General features: G+C 42.9%; 2 protein-coding genes across 2 annotated transcripts; one reads left to right on the top strand and one right to left on the bottom strand.

Moving 5' to 3' along the window:
• Window positions 1-1654: 1654 nt before the first annotated feature.
• LOC109525378 (solute carrier family 13 member 2-like) lies at window positions 1655-9127 on the bottom strand. The gene is made up of 13 exons (XM_019885811.1): window positions 8873-9127; window positions 6797-6925; window positions 6546-6682; window positions 6220-6467; window positions 6097-6135; window positions 5841-6015; window positions 5466-5588; window positions 5187-5396; window positions 4387-4481; window positions 3550-3665; window positions 3307-3468; window positions 3057-3194; window positions 1655-2751 (listed from the first exon to the last, which is right to left on the bottom strand). Exons 1-13 carry the CDS (start codon window positions 8972-8974, stop codon window positions 2623-2625), a joined length of 1803 nt encoding a protein of 600 aa, XP_019741370.1. The 5' UTR covers window positions 8975-9127; the 3' UTR covers window positions 1655-2622.
• Window positions 9128-11185: 2058 nt separating this feature from the next.
• slc46a1 (solute carrier family 46 member 1) lies at window positions 11186-15069 on the top strand. Its single transcript, XM_019885891.1, has 6 exons — window positions 11186-11715; window positions 12637-13028; window positions 13112-13584; window positions 14032-14115; window positions 14535-14691; window positions 14765-15069. The coding sequence occupies exons 1-6, from the start codon at window positions 11392-11394 to the stop codon at window positions 14814-14816; spliced, it is 1482 nt and encodes a 493-aa protein (XP_019741450.1). The 5' UTR covers window positions 11186-11391; the 3' UTR covers window positions 14817-15069.
• The last annotated feature ends 158 nt before the right edge of the window (window positions 15070-15227 follow it).

Below are 15227 nucleotides of genomic sequence, written 5' to 3'. Positions count from 1 at the left end.
TTGAAGAATAGGGATGTTCCACTGTATTCGAAATACGCCACACATTCTACGTTGAACCTGCCATGTTCTTAGTGAGAGGGTGAGGCAGTAACGAATGATTTATTACATGGTGAATAACTTGGGTTAATGAGGAAAGCCTTCTGCCAGGGGCTCTTTTCAAAGTTCTTGAGGATGGCGTAATGTGCAAGTGTGATTGAATGTCTTATTGTTTTCACTGATACCGTACGACATTCGTCTGCTCTATTTTGAAAACATTCTTTTATTTACACCCTTTATGTTTTTGTTTTATGATTTTAAATAGTAAATCGAGCCAAATAATTGAATGAAAATTAAAAAGTTTAAGTCTCATAAGCAAAATTGCAGTGAAAGGTGGTTACAGGCGCTAAAGTCATTTCCACATCACAATTTTCTGTTATAATATTGGCGGAATACATGTATAATAGGTGGCCCTGTGGTCCAGCGGTTCGCGCGTCGACCTCACAGTGCAGAGGTAATGGGTTCGATCCCGACTCCGGACTTCCTATGTGGAGTGAGCATGTTCTCCCCGTGCCTGCGTGGGTTTTCTCCGGGTACTCCGGTTTCCTCCCACATTCCAAAAACATGCACGGCAGGCTGATTGAACACTCCAAATTGTCCCTATATGTGAGTGTGAGCGCGGATGGTTGTTCGCCTCTGTGTGCCCTTCGATTGGTTGGCGACTGGCTCAGGGTGTCCCCCTGCCTACTGCCCGAAGAAAGCTGCCGTCGTGCAGTTCTATCACACTGCAAACTACAGTGCTAAAATGCAATATATTGTTTAATGAATTGCTTTCTACCAGAGGCTGACGAATTCTCGCACTGGATCCGATTCAGTCGTGCAGGTGTTGTGGCCGGTGGGTGTCCCGTCGAATGAAAGGCATGAATGAGCATGTTGGTCAATGACTTGTGATGTTGTAACCCAGGGGTTACGACAGTCGATCTGATAGTTGAATTCCTATTTTATGTTATCAGACACATTTATGGGAGTATTGAAACTATTCAAAGACCCCACGGCTGTATGAATACTTGAGTTTTTGGCTCAGGGATCACTTCTGTGAATGTAGAAATTACTTTCCTGTCCCCAAGGGTAAATATACAGATAATGATGAAACACTCAGCTGTCTCCTCAAACGGTATTCACACAGCTGCCAGCTCAGTATTGGGGCAAAAAGGTTAAAAATTGCTAAAAAAATTAATAAAAATAAGTCACAGAGAGACAAATGAAAATGTACACGTGCTCAAAGACCAAACCTCAGAAGCTGATAAAAGCATTTACAGCGTGTTGGAGCAAGAACCAAAAGCATTAAAACTCAAGTGATGAGTTGCCTTACCTCTCGCGACGCCCGCCCATCGCCACTGCAATGATGTCGACCGATGCCCGTCAGTGTTATCCACAAGAACAATGAGCGTCGTTGGACAAAAATCACCATTTTCAACATCCCTCCTGTATTTGGCAGACACGTGGCCCATTGCCAAAGCGCTCGATGAAATGATTCCAATCAGTTTTCCATACCCAAATTCCCTTTCAATCAGTTGACTTGACTCCCACATTGACCTCGTTGAAGGGATTTGCCTTCTGTTCCAGTCTGAGACTGTGTGCTCCCTGTGTAGGGAGGTCAAAGGTGATTGGAGCTCAGTTGATTCAACCTGTGCGCATTTCCCATACGCATCCAGAATTTATTGTCTTGGAAGCTGAATGTAACTCATATGAAAAAAAAAAAACAATAATAATAAAAAGTGTACAATCAATTTTAAAGTAACGACCACATTTTCAAAACTTCCATTCCGTTGGCATAATTGCACACGGTCAAGGTCGGGGGTCCATGCATATGAAACATATCAGCTCGTTTGTAACCTCAGTTTGCCAAACAATAACACTTCACTTACTTCCCAGCATAATAATAAATATACTGCTGAATTAAATGTGGTTGTTTCCAATTAAAGTGTGTTCATTGGAACAACAGCAGAATCAATAATAATGTACGCTCTCCGGACATTTGATTAGGTACTCCTGCACAATCCACTGAGCTGTATCAAATATTGCGCCTTTACAAATCTAATAATGCTCAATTTTGATTGATACCGTTAAACCAGACGTGAATAATCACAAAGTTTACTGTCATGGTACAATGCATCATATTTAGAATTGTTTGACCCTCGTGTAATGTACTTTGTAATATAATAAGGCCAACTAGTAGAACCTAAATCATTCCAGTTGCTAATGTTAATTGCATGTCTCTTAGAGAGTGTCGTCCAAGCTCATCTTTTTTATTTTTTTTGCAAAGGCAGGTTTGTTGATACAGCTCATGCATTGGATCCTATTAGACTGTGTAGGGGGGCTTATCGTAATGGCCCGCTGATACATCACGGGAAAGTTGTGTGGGCTTGAACATAAAATACTGAAATTCAATTCACTGTAGGAGCATCGAGTTCTAATAGACGTGACAAACTACACATTTTTTCCACGGTATTACGCTCGATTCTTTGAAAATATCACAAAAAAAAAAAAAAAAAGTCACAGTGTTCACGACTGCAAGTCAATTTGGCCGGATTAGGCCTAAATGTTGAGCAAAGTTTGCTGCTGCAGTTTTCCCTGAGATTCAATTCAAGGGTTTTTAGTAACATTTGCCCAACTGGGGAACTTGTTCAGATTGAACATGGCTACCCCCCACGTGTTAATGCCAATGTTGATGGTGATGACTCCAAGGAAGTTCAGGATGAATCCAGCCTTGGCCTGCAAATACAAACAATGACATTTATGAATTTAATCTCAGATTGTGCAGATGCACCTAATGTTGCGTCACGGCGGTATAATGCACATATTGTCTTGATTTGACTTTTTAGAGTGCATATCTGCGACCTCAGTTTCCATTGGAATATTAAAGTGGGATGTTTTGTTTTTACAAATAAATAATATGATATGATCTGACAGAGGATTAATATAAACTGCTTAAATCCAAAATTGGATTCCAGATCTCTAGATCCAAAGCACACTAGCACCACACACACACTGAGACTTGACATTGCAGAAGGCCTCACCATGTCTATGACTTTCAGGTTTCCGTAAGAGAAGGCAATGGCGTTGGGGGGCGTGGCCACAGGCAGCATGAAAGCCAAGGAAGCGGCGATGGTGCAGGGAAACATGACGTATAGTGGGTGGATCTCGATGGCGGTGGCCTAGGGGCATCATGGGAAAAACAATTTGATGGGTGATCTTCAACTAGAAATAATGCAGTCTACACTTTTCTGGCAGAGTAAAGGATTGACGGTTTCAAGTGTTGGTTCCCACCATTGCGCCGAGTATTGGTAGAAACAGAGTGGTGGTAGCAGTGTTGCTGGAACATTCCGTGAACATGGCCACCAGCAGACACAGCAGGATGGAGATAGCAAAAGGAGGGATGCTCTGCAGGGGTATGAGACTTTCCCCTAACCACTTGGACAGCCCAGACACCTTTGCCGAGTGGGAAGAACACAAAGTGTCCGAATGGCTGTCTGAAAGAGTTCCGTTGGGGAAATGCAGCGTGAGACTTACCTCACTGCCGTGGGCTAAGGCAAAGCCTCCGCCCAGGAGCAAAATGATGCTCCAAGGCATCTTTTCATGGACAGTATCCCAAGTAAGCAGAGGAGGAGCGGCTTCAGAAGGGCCCTCTATTTGAGCGAAGACAACAAAAAAAAATCAGTTGAACAACGGCATGGTAAAACGCAAACCATTGTAAAAGTTCTCACATGAAAAGATAATAAAAACACACCTTCTAGAGAACATAAAATGTCATAATTCTCAACTCAACTCATAATTCATAAAAGACGCAATGACAGCTGTTCAAAATTCATGGCTTTGTGGACATTTTCCGCGATATGGACAGCGGCACGTCAAAGCTGCACATAAAAGTGCCATTACACTCATCTTGTGTCGATAAAACACAAACTCATTGCAAGGAACAGAGTACGCTCCATTTGAGTTGGCGATGAAAAGGAAATGATCACATAAGCAATTTTGTGTGACAGTGCAGTATTGTCGTTTGTCCAAACTTGACCTTGAAGATATCAGGCTACAAATCAGGAAGGAGATCTGATAACAGTTATTCGAAAAGACAGAATCAGCTAAATTGCATTTAACAAGCCCTAAAAGTTACACGCAGTATCTTTATGTGTTAGTGTTCAAAGGAAAAGAGGACAGTCGTGCTTGTAAAACCTCGCTGGACAAGCCAGCTGGAAATTTCCCTCACTCGACGCAGAGCCAACCGCGAAGAGCCAACTATCACTCTCGATTATTATTTTTTAAAAGATAAGCTCAACTAAAAACTACTGAGAGATTGTAAACGCACCCTCCGCTTGTACACAGTAGATAACGGGTGAACAGCTTGCCTACCGTTCTCAGACGACCTGCCACATCTGGGAAATTTGGAGGGAATGCAGAAGAACAGCGCCGACAGTAAAATGGCCACAGTGCCATCTGTGACGTATCTGAGGAGTAAACACATGGAGAACATTTTTCATGAATCAAATAATGTCGATTACACAGATAAACACGTGCGGTTTGAATCGCCGGGTCGTCGTCTATAGCACTGCATCAGACTGCAATTTTGGATTAAAACAGCTCCCATGTTTCCTGTTCCTCAACTTCACATCCCCGCGAAAATGAAGTACAGCATTGCACTTCTACGGGTAGAGTGTGATGGCTTGTCCCTGTCGAGACATCCTTAAATACCCTTTTTGTACATGTGTACACTGAGAGCAGCGGTGTCAAACTCATTTTTGTCGCGGGGCAATTTGGAGTTGCGTCATGACATGTTGACATTTCGGTCCAGATTTGAGCAAGGATCATGGAAGTTGACACACATGATTTGCTTTCGCCGGCCACATAAAATGATGTGGCTGGTCGGATCCGGCCCCCGAGCCTTGAGTTTGACACCTGTGATTTAGAGCATGCAAACATCGTCATACCCAATTTGTTCCTGCAAAAAAATGCTAACCATTAACCTCGGAGTCCAACAATATGGACTATAGGAGCATATCAAAGTCAAAGTCATAGTCAACTTTATTGTCAAATGTGCTACATGGGCAACATACAAGCACAGATGAAATTACATCCCTCCGGAGAGAGAGGAGCCGCTGCGGGTGCATATTAGGGTTACTCTCGGCTATTTCAATAGACGTTGTTCTACTCACTGTTTGTTTTGGTTGAAGAGAACAGTGGCCCAGCCTGGTATGAAGCCAGGCTCCCTGGTAAACCACAGAAGAACCAGCAGGATGAAGATAATCAGCACACTGGCCTCAGCGAAGCTCATCTTGCCCAACTTTTTGTACTCATCTTTGATTACCTGGTAGGCCTCCTTGTCACCTGCACTCTTTTTACCACATCCAAATGACTGTTTCAGGCTGGAAAAGCACAATAAAAGACGGTGACTCTTTGTCGTGGGGGTGAGCTGTTAGAAGTGACTGACTTACTTCAAGCCCAGAAACATAAACTGCAGCCACAGCCAAGCCAAAACCAGCATGAGAATCATGTTGGGGAATGCGAATCCAAACCAGCTTGCAAAATTGATCACACCGCCATTATCTGGAAATAGTCTGCGGGTGAAGGTAGGAAGTCACATTTCAGAGTGAAAAACCATCCATCGGTGAAGCTTCACACACACACACACACACACACACACACACACACACACACACACACACACACACACACACACACACACACACACACACACAGAGCGGATTGCATGAGTTGGACTAATGTGTACACACACACACACACACACACACACACAGCGGATTGCATGAGTTGGACTAATGTGCGTATTGTATAATGCAAGAACGTACTTATCAATCTGGCCCTTCAAGATGACATTGGGTGTGGTTCCCGTGAGGGTTGCTGTCCCTCCAATGCTGGCAGCATAACACACACACAGGCTCATGCCTTTGGTCAGTTCCATGTACTTCTGCTCACGCTTGTTTCTCCGTTGCTCCGCCTTCTCTGGACTCCAAGCGCGAGGCTCTGAAAGGAGACATTTGAGTTTCTGTTGTATAGTTATCAGTGCTTGCTATCCCCAAAACAATGCAAACAGTAAAAACCTACTTGAAACCTCAGTGTCTGTCACGTCCATATTCTGTCGATCTGTAAAGGCACCAAACGAGCCAATGAGAAGACGATGAGCAACCAATCAATCTCGTTCGCAAACTCTTAGGTCGACACACCCACCCATGTTCACGCTATTGTGATTTTGTTCGACCTCCTTGCATTCGTTGGTGTCCGTCATCTCAAAGCCCTGGTTTTCCAGGCCATCCCTGCCAGCCTGGAGTTCATTTGCTCGTTCTTCTGCATTGGCCTCCGAGTCATTGAGCTGCTGTAGCACGGCATTAGCAATGGGCAGCATCATGGCCGTGGATGCTGTGTTACTAATCCACATGGACAGGAAGGCAGTGGTGCCCATGAAGCCAATCATCAGGCTGGAAAGACGAGAAACAAATTCATCAGGCTGTTATTTTGAAAAACAACTTCTACAAAGGAAGCATTCGCAGTCTTACAGTGAAGGTTTTACACCGACAAACAGCAGGACCTGGAGGGCAATTCTCTTGTGCAGGTTCCAATGTTCCACAGCGATGGCCACCAGCAACCCACCGATGAAGAGCATGTTGGAGTCTTTCAGGTACTGGATACACACCTGGGCCACGGTGATATGCGTTGAACATGTTAGGCAATCTTTGGCTTTAACAACTATTCGGTCACTTCCTGTTCAAGTAGAGACCCACAAAATGTACTATACAGTTGCAGATACCTCATCTGACTGCATGATCTTCATCATGGGGAAAAGTATAACAGGGAGCAAGGCCGTCACAGCCAGAGGGATGCACTCTGTACACCAGTACAGTGCCATCAGGATGATCACAAAGCCACATTTTGCCTCCTGTAACATATATTGTACAATTAAAAGACAGAAACACCCTGAAAGGCTGAGTACATAGCGCTCACACATGAACCACCGACTAACTAGACAAGGCAACTAACTCTATTGACAGTATATAGCACATTTCATACACAAGGTAACTCAATGTGCTTCACACTGCCAACATCTCAGCACATCAAAGCACTTACAAGAGAACAGCCGAATACATTCAGATGGCTGTTTGAAAGCGCTCTAAGGATTTAAAAGCATTTATACTTGGAGCTGAATTCACTTCTGTTGGCAACTTATTCCATCTGCGTCTAGCGTAGCTATGGAAGCATGGAGTTGCCAACGTGGAGTAAAACAAATTTTCACTGGCAAATACGTTCAAACGTACTCGCAAGTAAGTTTGAACACACTCACAAATACGAACATATTTGCCAGTCAGACTTAGTTTTACTCCACGTTGGCAGTGCCACGCTTCTGTAGATAATAGCTTGAATGCCACTTCGCCATGTTTGCTTTGAAACTTGGGCTTCACTACCGAGTAATTGACCTGAGCTCAGGGGCCAGACATGACAAAAATCACAATTAAAGACAATCAAAGCTCTGTATTCAACAAAAAAAAAAAAAAAACACTCCAAAGGCTGGACATGAAATATCTCAAATCAAATAAATCTTGAATCGTGTTTGAATGAAGGTAGAATTGATCAGATGAACAGAATGATTGTTTTATTATGATTTATTCTGATTTAACAGGCTACACAATTATACAATGCAAGGTCACTGATGGGAGATGCTTCCTGGACAAGATTAGCATCTGTACAGATAAACACACACATACACACCCACACACACACACATTGGAGCCCATGAATGCAAAGAAGATGCAATAAAACGTGATCATAAAAGCGTGATAAATGTTGATTATTCTTACAAGGGCACAGTCAGGACCGATATAATTACATATGTCGGGTAAAGCAATAAATTCCCACAAATCCATCGGCATTCAGTTTGTCATTTTTAAATCTGGCCTGTTATAATTCCCTTGTTTTTTACCCCCGGGGGGAGATAAACGGGTGCCTTCACCCAGCAAAGGGCATGCTGCTTGAAGATTTGGTGTGTGGAAAGCATGTTGGCAGAGAAATAATAAGCCAGTGACATATGACGGTTCAGAAATTTGGAACCAGGTTATCATCTAGAACAAGTTTGCGGTGCTAAAATTTCATTTACCATGCACAACTTGTGTATGCGTTGTCTATGATAACCGATTGATTTACTACATTGAGTCTCATTGCATTACGAACCCCAGCTAATTGCATTTCTCTTGCCACCTGTTGGTGAAGTGTGATGAAGTCACTTGGTGTATTTTGAATTGCATGTAAAACGGCCGCAGTCATTACAAAAAAAAAGCATCATTTCATACACCGACGTATCACACGTTTCCATCATGTTGTTGGCAACCGCCATTGTGGGACAATGGTTTTATCTGACCTATATCACCTCAAATGTCGGATGAAAGCATCACAATAATCTCTATTGGTGAATGTGAAGCATGAAGAGAAAATCAATAGAAATAACAGGAATGAATCATCTCATGTTAGCCTAGAGGGGAAGAACGTGCAGCTACGGCTGTGCCACAGGGAAAAAAAAATGCATTTTGGTCCTATACAATCTTAAAGCAGAATTGGTTACACACAACTTGACACCTACTGGATCATTTGCAATATCTAACGATAGGAATTTAAAATAAATATATATATAAATAGCATTTTTGATGGAACCAACCATAACAGAGAGTTATTAACCAATGTTTGTTTTTGTCATGATACAGCTCTTAAATTGTATCTCATTCGCTTGCATGAGCACCGAATGAATTGTGCCGTGAGTGTACATTCAACAGCAGTGGAGTACTTCCCCAGGTCCATAAATCAAGAGCATCAATCCCCAAATGTGAGCCATTCTTACCGAGGTGGGGATGGCGAGAGGTAGAGGCAGCAGTAGAAGAGGTGTCAGAACTATTATAATATAATTCCTGCACCGCCACAGCCATGTGAAAAATCCAGCCATAATCGAGAAGCTGTGCTGAACATTCAAAGTATTGAAAGAGTCGGTAGCCAAAACAACGAAAAAAAAGAAAACACCACTATTCAATCAAAGTGACAATATCAAAATAAGATCACAGTTTAAATAGCAGTTCACTTCCTACGTCACTCTGAAATGCATTAAAAATTAACCTTTCCAAATTAACCATTAAAAGGGAGAAAGGGGCCCACGTGTACTTCCATGTGTTTTCAGATAAGATGAGCAATGTTGACAATAAACGCAGAGAAAACTAATCGTAATCTGACACTCTGCCAAGTATGGATCAGTGCAAGGGGAGATTAAAAAAAAAAACATTCACATGCCTCATTTGGCCATTGCCTCCTGACAGGCAGAGTATGGATCAGTGCAAGGGGAGATTAAAAAAAAAAGAAAAAAAAACATTCACATGCCTCATTTGGCTATTGCCTCTTGACAGGCAACAGCGCAATGACAAAGCATCATATCAAAATTGCTGTTAGACAATGTGAAATTTGAAAATCAATAGAAAAAGTGGCCATGTACGAAAACGACTCCAAGCCATTGAAGTCAGAGGGAACATGAAAGGACAAAGTCCCATTTGATAAGAAGGTTAATTGCCTTGTAAATGACTCATGTGGGTGCGACTTTGACAGAACAATGCAATGTCTTCCATTCAATTCTGCACAAGCAAGAAATGTAGACAAACCAGACCAACCTCCTGTTTGACCAATTGTGTGCATATGCTTGTGTGGAGGTGTGAAAGTTGCACACCTCGTAAGCGCACAGCAAAACAATTGCTACCGATAATAATTCAAAGAAAAATATACGGTACATTACTCTCCATTCCAAAAGAAAAAAACCTGAAGACTTAAAAGAGCAACTTGTGAAGACTGAAAAAAGACGCACCATTATTTTTAGCCAAATTCAAATTGAAATAAAATGCTGCATGTGCTGTGAGCTAAAAGTGAAAAGGGGCCGTGGGTGATTTTATTACTTGCAGTCGGTAAATCGTGTGTTTGTATTTAATTACTGTCAAGCTTAAGGTCTCTCACAAAGTCTTACACGACTAAATAAAGAGAAATGCTTACGCTAAAAACAGTTGGGTTATTTCATTAACTTAATTTTGGAATTGTTTGTGTTGGGTCAAAAATTTGGGATATTTCTTATGAAAGTAACCAAATTGTTGGTTCAAATTAAACATTTATTGCGTTGTGTGCAGTTTTTGTTGGGTCAAAAATCAACCAATCAAGTCTGACTGGCGGCCATGACTGGCGGACATTCCAAAAACATGCATGGGAGGTTGATGGGGCACTTGTCCCCAAGCGTGATTGTGAGCGCGAATGGTTGTTTGTCGATGTGTGCCCTGCGAATGGCTGGCAACCAGTTCCGGGTGTAATCATATAAATTAAAATGAGTTAACACTTGAAATATATCTGTCTGTGTGGAATGACTGTATGCATTACACAAGTTTCACTTTTTGAGCAGTATTACTGAAAAATCAAAAATCAATTTTCATGATATTCGAATTTTTGGACGGGCCCCTTTATAAACGGGGGGGGCAGTCAGAGTGACAGTAAGAGCTACACACACACACACACACACACACACACGCACGCACGCACGCACGCACGCACGCGCGCGCGCGCACACACACACACACACACACATACACACACACGCACGCACACAAACACACACACAAAATTTGGAAGTAAATTAAAACGAGATCATTTGAATCAACACTATTTACAATAAGTTGGGGATACAGGTACTGATCTTTCAGTGGAATTTCAAAATGAATCTAAATTGCACTATAAATAACTCTCACAGTTAACCTAATTTGATGTTCTCAATTTTTTTGAATGCACATGTCGAACAACAGTGTGCACATTTGTTTGGTGGTGTGCTGTGAGAATTTCTGATGTCAAATGTGTAAAAGTAATTTCAACTAACAGTCAAAGAACATAAATATAAAACAATATGCTTGCTAAACTGTTATGTCTTTAACCGAGACGACATTATTCATGTTTGTTGAATTTGTTTTTTCGTTGTTCTCCGAAAATGTAACAAAGAAAATGTAAAATGGAAAAAAATATGCTACAATATTTCTCAAAAGTTTGGTAAACATTGATTCGAGTGCTCCAAGTGGACCTGATGTTGAATTAGTTGTAATTCCCCACATCATCCAGGTGATGTCGCAAATTCCACACTTGAAGCTCAAATCAGTTTTCAATCACGTTTCTTTTCGTCGTCTCTGTTGAGTTGGGAAAAAAACGGCTATTTGTTTTTTAGATTATCTGGTAAAAACACAACGCGACAGCAAAAACGCTTTCCATGATGACTTGTCGGTGGCGCGTGCGTAGAGGGGGGGTTATAACAAGTAAGTGAAGTTCGTAGTTCATTTTTATTTGATAGACTTCGACATGTATGAGCCGGACACGACTGCGATCCTTGCCGGCGACGAGGAAGTGAAAGCCTACGGCTCAAACTTCTCGCTCGGACATGAGGAGGACACCGAGCTGCCGCCGCCGCCGCCGCCGACGTCTCGGCCCTCGGGACCGCCGTTTGCGTGCCCGCTTCCGGTGTCCGTGGAGCCCGTCATGTTCCTGTCCGTGTTTGCGGTGGTTCTCCAAGCACCGCTAATCACGCAGTATCTGTGGGACCGAATTAGTGAGGACGTCGGCTACAATGCTTCCAAGAGGTCGGAGTGCGGCAACAGCTCCGCGGGGCCAAATGCTCTTTATAAGGTAAACGTGTACAGTCTGCGAACCGGGGATGTTGCATGTAGTCCTTCTTTTATTTTGGGTTGAAAACAACAAACACCACTCGGCACATTTGAAGCCGTTTGTCAACAAGAAATGACGTCACGCAACGCGGAAGTTCATTTTTTAACGAATGGCTTTTAGATACAGACGGAGCAAAGGGTTTCACACTCTGTAAGTTAAGTAGAAGCAACAAACTTGTGTAAAAATATAATGCTGAAAGAAATAGTGATTCACCTTCTGCACGTAATAAAAAAGTAAAGAGCTGTACTCTCTCAAGTGTGCAGTGTATACTTAATTTGTCCAAAATTATTATTTATTTACAAATATGTCTTTGTTCATCAATTTTTGCCATTCAATGTGTCGTGACAGGAGAAACAATTGCATGCTTTTCCATCTGATGGCAAAAGGGAGACTAAACCTGTGTATCCAGCAGTTGCCATTCATACATTAGAATAATACACTCGTAGTCATTTTAAGAACTAACTAATTCCATGAAAATCAGATCTCACACGGAGTTAGTAATTTGAATACATTAAGACATGATCATCATTACTTTAATATATATACACATATAAAGCACTTTATGTGACATTTTTGTCTGGTGGTGTGCCATCTGGTTTTTCTGACATCAAATATTCGCCTTGAATTCATCAAGGTTAGTAAACACTGCCTTTCACCTAGTATGGAGTTATAGCAGTTAGCACGTTCAATTAAATTAAGGTTTAATATTTTCCCGGTGCTTGCATGGGTTTTCTCCAGCAGGCACATTCCCCAAACATGTCCACATTGTCCTTTTTTTTTTTTTTAAACAAAGCCGTGAACTCAAGTTGAGATGCACTATTTTTCTTCATCTTTATTTGTTCACTGGTATGTTCTGCCCACTGTCTAATTTTTATTCTCTAGGAGGTTGAAACCCTGACAGCACACTGGAACCTCTACATCAGCCTTGCGGGCTTTTCTGTCGGCTTGCTGGTGGTGCCCCTCCTGGGCTCGTGGAGCGACTCTGCAGGCCGCAGGCCAGTCCTCATCATCCCCAACCTAGGCCTGGCCATGCAGATTGTGGTCTACCTGGTGGTGATGTACCTCAAGCTGCCTGTGGCCTACTTCCTTGTGGGCCGGCTGCTCAGTGGACTTTCGGGGGATTTCAATGCTATACTGGCTGCCTGCTTTGCATATGTGGCCGACACGACTGACAGAAAAGGCCGCACTTTCAGAGTGGCCGTCTTAGAGGCTTGTATTGGCCTCTCAGGGATGTTTGCCAGCATTATTGGAGGTCACTGGAGGCGGATGCAAGGGTAAAAAATTCTTACCTTTTTTGTTGAAATGATTTATTTCCCTTCAACAGTTAAACACCATTTTGTTTTCTGGCTATTTGTAGCTACATCAACCCCTTCTGGTTGGTCCTGGCGACAAGCCTGGCGTCGGCTCTGTATGCTTTTCTGTTCGTCCCCGAGTCTATCGAGAAAGACCCCAACGCCAAGCTTATCACCATTCGCCACCACAAAGCCGTGTGGCACATTTTCTCCACCGGTGCTAGCGAGGGTGGCGGAAGGTTCCCGAGATGCAAGCTGTGGCTCTACATGCTCTGCTTCTTCCTGGTGGTGAGCGTCCACATCGGGAGCCGTGAGCTGTACGTTCTGTACGAGCTGAGCCCGCCGCTGTGCTGGGGACCGACGTTCATCGGCTACGGCTCGGCAGCTTTGCACTTGTGCTACCTGTCCAGCCTGCTGGGATTGAAAGTCATGCTGCGCTGGTTGGAGGACTCATGGGTGGCCGTCATTAGTCTGGTCTCCAACATCACTGGGCTGCTGGTTTTCTCTGTGGCGGACAGCACTCTGCTCATGTTCACAGGTGATATATCGTTAACATATGAAAGCACATCACCGGGTGCCCGAGAGTAACTCTTTGCTAACATGTGAGCCAGTTCTACTTCATAGGTAAACAATTTATACAATGAAGGTGTTGTGAAGCATACTTATTGTCGGTCTTTGTAGTCAAAAGAATCCCCCTCAAAGCTACTGTACGTGTGGGCAAACAAGCAGACCCGTGAACATGTGGCCTTGTGGGTCCAGAGGCTGGAAAACAGTGCATGTACGCCTCTGTGACCTTGTCAACCTTAAAGTTGGAACAACACTAAAATGAAAACATTCAAATAAAACTGTGCAATCAAACATTCACATAAGAATGTAGAAAAGAATACAAATCCTACGACATGCAGCATAATGAGTTCATCTAGTTTACAATTTCTGATCAAATGTTTCTTTCCAACTGTGAGATGTCGACTTTGTGTGTCACCAGGTTATGGTTTGTTATTCTTCTTTGTGGCTGCTACACCTGTGCTCAGGTCCAAGCTGTCCAAGCTGGTGAGCCAGTCTGAACAAGGTCAGCCACTCATCACATTTCTGAACAGCTATGCATGCTCAAAGTATTTAAGTGTCGAGAATCTTAAAGGCTGTCCATTAGCGTCAGACTAACATTTTACAGCTTGCTTCATTTTGAGAGCTGTACTAAATCATTGTATTTCATGAAATGTGTCTCTTCAGTTTTAACTACATGTCCAAGATTGGTCAACTATACGCCCAACTTTTCTCAAGTTTAGAATGTTGTTTTGCTCCCATTTGTGTGTGGATCCAATAAATTCACCTTGTTTGCTTTCTTGGATGTTGCAAATACTCTGTTTGCTTTTGTTTATTTGCATTGTCATCAGGTTTCCCTGTAATGGAACTGAATGTTCTTATGCCGCTTCCTTGACGGCGTCCTGCAAAGTAGCGCTTCATGCTAATGTCAATGTTCTCTTCCAGGTGCCCTCTTTTCCTCTGTGGCCTGTGTGGAGAGCTTGTGTTACCTCGTGGGCAGTGGCGTTTTCAACTCCGTCTATCCCGCCACATTGCACTTAATGAAGGGCTTCACCTTCCTCTTTGCTGCTATCGTCCTCCTCATCCCAGCCGGAATAATTGGGTGAGTCTCCTCTTTGCCTCAATCACGAGACAAAACACTTGGATATTGACAATGGATGCCAATGTGTCTCCAGGAGCTTGCGTTGTTTAGAGATGAACGAACGCGGCGACTCCACAACGTCGTGACCTGCAGTCGGACCATGAATTAAAGATGGGAAGTTAACCCTGTGGGTGTTTTTGGGGTGAGCATCTCAAATAGAGACACGGGATCACTGTGTGGCAAAGGGAAGAACACATTTTACTTGAAAGAGTCAGGGACAACAGATTAGTGATTAAGTTCACTAAAATTTATCCTGCCAATGCAAAAAGCCAATGAAGGGAAAACTTTATATGCTTTTTATGCTTTTATTTTGGGGCATTATGAATCATCAAAGTGCCCGCAAGTGTTTCTTAATTCAATGTAAATTTCATATTTTGAAATGGATGTCCAATGCAAACTTCTTCTTCTCCTTTCGGCACGTCCCTATTCAGGGGTCACCACAGCGAGTCAGTAATTTCCATCCGCCCCCGTAAACCGTCCTACCAACTCGCATGGTC

Source organism: Hippocampus comes, unplaced genomic scaffold (genome assembly GCF_001891065.2).
Source record: "Hippocampus comes isolate QL1 unplaced genomic scaffold, H_comes_QL1_v1.1 scaffold29, whole genome shotgun sequence".
Taxonomy (NCBI): domain Eukaryota; kingdom Metazoa; phylum Chordata; class Actinopteri; order Syngnathiformes; family Syngnathidae; genus Hippocampus; species Hippocampus comes.
The sequence above is the reverse complement of the archived record's forward strand: the minus strand, read 5'-3'. Positions and strand labels throughout refer to the sequence as shown.

Excerpts from the sequence above, each read along its gene's own strand:
- slc46a1 (XM_019885891.1), top strand. The coding sequence starts at position 11,392 with ATGTATGAGCCGGACACGACTGCGATCCTTGCCGGCGACGAGGAAGTG. Across the intron at positions 13,029-13,111 it reads CACTGGAGGCGGATGCAAGG|CTACATCAACCCCTTCTGGT; the intron begins GTAAAAAATTCT and ends GGCTATTTGTAG. Across the intron at positions 14,692-14,764 it reads ATCCCAGCCGGAATAATTGG|GAGCTTGCGTTGTTTAGAGA; the intron begins GTGAGTCTCCTC and ends ATGTGTCTCCAG.
- LOC109525378 (XM_019885811.1), bottom strand. The coding sequence starts at position 8,974 with ATGGCTGGATTTTTCACATGGCTGTGGCGGTGCAGGAATTATATTATA. Across the intron at positions 4,482-5,186 it reads CTCTTCAACCAAAACAAACA|ATACGTCACAGATGGCACTG; the intron begins GTGAGTAGAACA and ends TTTACTCCTCAG. Across the intron at positions 3,195-3,306 it reads TACCAATACTCGGCGCAATG|GCCACCGCCATCGAGATCCA; the intron begins GTGGGAACCAAC and ends TGATGCCCCTAG.